Raw genomic sequence first — 6906 nt, 5'->3', positions numbered from 1 at the left:
TTTAGCAATAAGATTTTTCTTGTTTATACTCACTATTTCTATGCCTTTTCTAGGTGTATAATGCATGAGTTTCCTTTGGATATACAACAAAAAATTGAGGTTTTTGATCCATCTATCTCATTCTTTATGAGGAATGAGCTTGATGTAAGTTTTATTGAGCACTGGCTCAATTTGATTGACTTCGATACTTTGGAGCTGCTTATAATTCCATATAATGAAAAGTAAGTGATTCAATATTCTATTAGAGTTTTTGAGATTTTATCCTACTAATTTGTTGAGATATGATTGCTTTTAGTTCTCATTGGAGCTTGATTGCAATAGACCTTGTGGATAAGCAATGCTTTTTAATCAACTCTATGAAAGGAAGCCATGGAAATGCTAAATTGTAAGTTATATTATCCAAGGGCTCCTTGATATTTCAATTCTTTTTTTTGTAAGTACTCTAAATTTCAATATATTTTATATACAGAGGTGCCAAAAGATTAATTGAAGAGCTAGAGAAAAGACCCCCTATGCCATCTGATTTGCTTGCAACAATGCAATATAGACAAGTTGCAGTAAGTTATTCATTAAAATAATTGAAACATGAGTTTGTTCTATGAACTACCATTCGTCCTCTTTATAGTTTTACTTTGTGTTGGTGGTTACAGTGTCCCCATCAGGATGATAGCCATTCTTGTGGCTGGAGGGTGATTGCAAATGCTAGAAGAATGGTTAACTTTGTTTATCTTAATGATGATAAACATGTAAAGGTAATATGAAAGATGCTAAACTTTAAGATAGATATTAATTGCAAATAGTCCATTGATGATAAAAATATAGTCTATTGTAAGAACAATAATGAACTAAAACTCTTTTTTCTATAAATGTGTGACAGTTTTCGAAGGATTGCTATACATCTGAGCATATTTGGTACATCAGAGCAAAGCTCTTGAAGTATATGATAATCAATTGTATACAACCAACAACAGAGATTGGTGGGGATTTGCACCATGAAGGAGATGCGGTGCCTATAACCACGGAAGGCAAATCCACAGCTTCAACACCTTCTATACCCAAGACATCAAAGAAAGGCAAAAGGACTCCTAGAAAGGATAGTTCTCCAAAAAAGAAATAGCTTTGCCATATCGCCTTGTAGGCCTTCATATATAGAAATTTGCCCTTCAGCCCTTGTATATCTCATAGAGATGGCAGATAGACATCTGCTACAAAATTTGTACATGTATCTTATATTGATAGTAAAGATATCTTTTCTTGAATGTCATTGCAGTGTATTTTATTTTCTCTCCTTTTCGATATCTGCAAAAAATAAATTACAAATGTTTGTTAGTTAGAAAGTGAGATCTTGATATACATCTAAGTAGATATAATATGATGTGAAAACTTACTCGTTTCTTGTTAAGTTGGAATACAAAGGAGCATGGTAGTTCAATGTCTTCATTTTGTAAATCCATCCTCACTTGATGTAGCATACATGATTTTCTGATCTTTAAGATTGCAATAATATACTCGTTGAACCAAATATCAAGATCCACAATAGGATCCTTGCTGAAATCATTAAGATTCTGGTCTAAAGCAACTAGACTACTACCAACAAAATGCCATCGACTATAGTAAAAGCTAAGGATAAAATTTTGAGTAGCAATCATATATTTACAAGCTATAGAGTCTTGATCTATCTTACATATAATTTTTCCTTCTGTCCTTGTATCCCATCCTTCATCAACAAATTGTATGATATGATCATATGTTAGTCTCTTCACTGAAAGCATGGTTTTTGTTATTCTTATCTCCATATTAGAGAAGAAATCAATAAATATATTAATAGGCATAAATAAAGTAACTTTGCTTAGCCTACTTGAGATATTAGATTTTAGTGCTTTCTGGATCTCAGAAAATATCTTACATCTATAGCCCTCACTAGTAGCTGGACTTGGCAAAGGCCACTCAAAGCTTGAAAAATCTGGCAAAGGAAGGAGTTTTATTGATCCCCATTGGCAACACCGCATAGGAATAACATAAGAATGGTCATAAAAGAATATTCCATTCTCTGCAAGCTCTGTCTTCTTTCTACCTCTATACATTTCTTCTCCAATTGAACCATGTATAACATCAATAACATCAATAATAGATTCCACTGGTTGCCATTCCTCAAGATTAGAGGGATAGACATCTACAAGACAAACAAATATTATAATGGAAAAACCTAAACCATGTTTAAGAAAGGAAAAACTTTAAGAATCAAATTCTTACAATTTGGTCTATGCATTGGAAGCTTTGAAGATCCAGGTTTCAAACATAGCTCTCTATGCATGAACACATGTTGCACTAGTACCTCTTTGATACTATTCTTATTTGGTCCAAGCTTAAAATCTCGGATTCTGCCCTTCCAAGCAGAGATAAACGAGCTCTCATGTCTTTGCCTTTTTCCACGTTTTGCTTGTTGCATGGTGATCCAACTACCTTTGCTAATGATAGTAGGAATCCATCTTCCATCAGTTTGGAATGAGTTAAACACTGATATGGATGTGATTTGGGAGCTTGGACGCCTTGTTGAAGGTCGAATTTCTGTATCCATGGTAGAAGAGAGAGATACATGCACAGAGAGAGAGAGAGAGAGAGAGAGAGAGAGGACTAGGCTATCATAACGGAGGGAAAAACAATAGAGGAATAAAAGAAACGAGGGAAAAAACTGAGCGCCATGCTTTTCACCAATTTGAATTTCGATTACATCAGTCATTATCATTAATCTAGAAACATCATTAAATAAAAGTAGCCGAGACTGTATGCCATTAATGCAAAATATGTCATAATCACGAATATAAGAGACTAAAAATACATAATAAAAATACAAATTCGTAATATTATCATATTTATATATTTTTGTAAAATGATTTTTTATTTTTTTAATTAGAAGTTCCGTTACGGAGGCTTTGCTCTTATTGGTCTAGAGCACTCTCTCTCCACATCCTAAAAGGCATTTTCGAGACCTCAAAACTCCCCTAATGAATATCTCATGTTTCATGAATCTTTTGCATAAATATATTTAGATACTTATAAGTGACTATCCTAGATAAAGTGTCACCCATAAAGCTTGATAGCCCTAGTATGTGGCTATCTCTATATTTATAGAAGTGGGTGGATGGCCATTGTTTTTCATCTATTTATCAACCAAAGACTGATCTAACAAAACCACCTATATATGAAATAAAACATTTGAATAAGTGCTTACACACTCACAAAGTGGCAATAAATTTATTTTTGCCCATCCATTCTAGATGGGATGTGTGGCCTACTCTTGGCATGTGCTACCTCTATCACATTTCAAAAAAAGTTATTAGACCATAAAACTTTTCTAATTAGAAACTCTTGAAATAAAATGAACTAATATCAATCATGCCTTTTGCTGAGGAATTTTCAATTATGAATGCATCTCGCATTCAAAATGTCCCGATGACTCCTTAGAAAGGACTAGTGGTCTCTTATTCTCGTGAATCATTGGATATGTTCAATTTAAATATATTGAGTAGGAAATATATGATGACTAAGGACAATAGAAGACCACATCCATAATTATTCAAATGGAGATCCAACATACCATCAATATATGCATGTATCATGCCCATTATCCATGATAATATTGGCTTTAATCATACTAGAAGGCATCAATATACACATACAAAATAGACAAGAAACTGAGAAAACTTCTCGCAATCAATATCAATGTCCATATTAGTATGTCAAATGAATTTTGACAAATGTTAATTACAAAATTTCAAAGGCATTTTTAAATTTAGGCAATTTTTAAAATTTTAAATTAGGTGTTTCATAAGTTTTCGTAATGCGCAAGTATGAAACAACTTTCCTAACCTTATGAAGTCGAATTCTTAGCAACTACAACTCTCTCTCTCTCTCTCTCTACCTAGAAAAAGCTAGTTTCTCTAATTAATACACAAATTTTAAGCTTCCAATCTTTATTTTTCATAGAGATATACATATTCAAATTCATCCTCTAGCATACCCCCATCCCCATCCCGCATAGGGATTCATTAGGGAAAATATGGACTCAAAAAGGGCACTTTAGCTTAAGAGTTAATAATTCTCCTAATGAGAAGAGATTTTAGGTGGACAAATGGGGAAGGGGATAGCATGCACATTTTATCCACCCCTTTTTCCCCTTGGGCTCACCAAAAGTAGGCTTGTCCTCCCTCTACCTCCCCAAACCCGCTTTCCCACCCCTCTACTTTTACCTTTGACAACATTGTCCCCCATTCTAGGTGGGCCCCATAGGGTGTCCAAAAGTGGGGGGCCAAAAGTTAAAAATTTTCCTTGAACTCTCCCAAAATGCCAAAAGTTAAAAATTGTCCTTCTCATTTTATATCATGTATAATCCAAAATAAGGTTTTTTAGTGTGTTTCTTTGAGAACTACAGCTTCTTTCAACATTTCAAAGATTCATCACCATGCACATGCTTAGCAATCCAACAATTAGGGCAATCCAAGATACTAGTCCCACGTTGGAGGCTCATGAAGCACTTCATGTATTTTTGCAAGCACATCAAATACATACCCAAAAATGCATTGCCTAATACGATATTATAACTTTCCATTAGCCGCAACATGAAGACCTTGTCATGTGCATCTATCCAACAGTGCAATCCAAGACTATATCCATCGAACAATGTAGTCCAACCATATATCCAACTAGTAGTGCAATCCATTGTGGCTTACTATATCCAACCAACAATGCAATCCAAGAGGCTAAATCTCATGTTGGAATCTCATTGAGTACTTGGACTTTTGCAAGTGCACCACACTTATTGTAATGCTAACCAATGCATTACCTTAAAGCAACACTATGATCTTCCATTAGCCCTAGCATGTAGTCCTCAAAATGTATCACATTGCCTATTGCATCATTATTCACTAATCTATCCATCAAATCTTTCAAATACCCTAGCCATATCCATAGCCACAAGGGCACCATTTTTAATTGGTACTCAAAAGCCACCATTTCATCCTTTCTTTGAGTCAACTCCTTGCCTTCCTCAAAGGAACTATAATTTTCTTCTTGGTGACCATAGTGTCCTCAAGATTCCATGAAGGCTGACCATGTTCATAATACAAAGGATAAGCATGAAAAATGGATAGAAGAAATGTTCAAGAAAGACTCATGGGTGTACATGCAACCAAGGGCAATAGGCCCTCACTAACTAAGGCATCGTGATTTATTGAAGAATCACTAGAAATGTAGACTGCTTAGGTTTAAGGAGGTTCTAGAGGGAGGTTTAGTCACAATAGTACAATATGTTTAAACTACAAAAGGATTTGAAACATGGCCCCTCTAATTCACATCATGTCTTCCCATCTAATTGTATGTCTCCATGGTAATACCATTTTTCTTAGTTTAGGTTCTTTGTAGTCATAAATTTCATTTTCTTACATGTATACTCTCTCCTTACAAATATTTTTCCATTAAATTTAATAGAGAAACGACCATTGAGGAGTCTAACTAGAACCTATAAATCTTTGCATATTGATGTAGACAAAAACTTGATGGTTGAGAAGTGTTCGCCCTACCATTGGACTCGATGAAGTGGCCCCATCCCTAATCAGTAGTCTATAGAGCTATTGGCAACAAAAATGTTAAATGATATTTACAACTCCATGAAGTTCTCTAAAGCTCGTCGAACTCTCTTGGTTTGTACCAATTGATGTTTTTGTGCATATTTTCAAGGCTATTAATCCATATCACTATCCTTCTATGTACATTTGCAAAGGCATAGGTAAAGCAGTCCTTGCATCTATTTTTAGAGAAGGTTTTGGTATCCAGAGGATAGTGTATTTAGAGGTGATGTATACTCATATCGAGTGCCTAGTAGTAGCATTGCATTTCAATATTTAATTGCTCATTTTTTCTTGTATATACACTACAAGATACAAGCCTTTTACCGATGTTAAAAGCGACGAAAATGTAAATAACAAAATTTGCCCCCGTCATCGCAAAAAGCATCGTTACTAGCGATGCCATAGAACAATCGGTATCAATGTCGATATCAGCATCGTTATTTGCGTTGGTATCACTATCGCATTTGCAATGCTAATACTAACGCAAATAACGATGCTGATACCGATGCTCTGCGATGCTAATAACGACGCCATCCGAGACAGCTCCTGGTCTGTCAAGTCTCTGAATCTCGCGATCTGATCTGGAGACATGTGTGTGAAGATATCCTGCAACTCCTCATCGCTCATCCCTCGACTCATCTTAAAAATGTCACCTCCACAGACAAAAAATGATGTTAGTATAATCAATTTAAATCATACAAAGCATGGTAATATAGATCCTAAAAAAATGATCTCACTTAAAATATATATCTTATGTACCCTTATAAGTGATTAGTCAACGAATTGAGTAAGTGGATGCTCCAAGTATGAAGTATCCTATGGTCCCATGTCAATCTCCTGACACAACTCTGCATACACTGGAAGGTCGATAGACATGTCACCACGAAAGGATAAGTCCACCTCGTTCTCAAAGAATTCATGGACTCGTATATTTCCATCATTGTTAGCCAATGCTAGCTCCTCTACATGCTCCTAGCTTTCGATGGCCTCCACCCCTTGCAATATCGACCCCTTTATTTGCATATTGTCCTCATCTATGCTCGGAACATTGCTTTGATCATATACTCTCGCACTTCGGAGAGCTGAATGTAAAGATAGTGGAAGAGAAGGAAGGAGTCTCACTTATAGCTTTCTCACTTACACAATGGGAGAATACACACAAAGGTGGAGGCTGAAAACACTACAAGGAAAGAGAGGTATAGCGACGGCGAGTAGCGACGCAGGAATAACGGTATCGCTATTTGCAATAGCAACGCAAATAGCGATGCAAATAGCGACG

General features: G+C 35.5%; 1 protein-coding gene across 1 annotated transcript; it reads left to right on the top strand.

The window, feature by feature from the left end:
* The first annotated feature begins 493 nt into the window (after positions 1–493).
* LOC148008339 (uncharacterized) lies at positions 494–1156 on the top strand. The gene is made up of 3 exons (XM_087674304.1): positions 494–557; positions 651–752; positions 878–1156. The coding sequence occupies exons 1-3, from the start codon at positions 513–515 to the stop codon at positions 1115–1117; spliced, it is 387 nt and encodes a 128-aa protein (XP_087530430.1). The 5' UTR covers positions 494–512; the 3' UTR covers positions 1118–1156.
* The last annotated feature ends 5750 nt before the right edge of the window (positions 1157–6906 follow it).

This window comes from Lygodium microphyllum, unplaced genomic scaffold (assembly GCF_053477565.2).
Source record: "Lygodium microphyllum isolate KBCC unplaced genomic scaffold, Lygodium_microphyllum_v1.1.10 scaffold_183, whole genome shotgun sequence".
Lineage (NCBI taxonomy): Eukaryota > Viridiplantae > Streptophyta > Polypodiopsida > Schizaeales > Lygodiaceae > Lygodium > Lygodium microphyllum.
The sequence above is the reverse complement of the archived record's forward strand: the minus strand, read 5'-3'. Positions and strand labels throughout refer to the sequence as shown.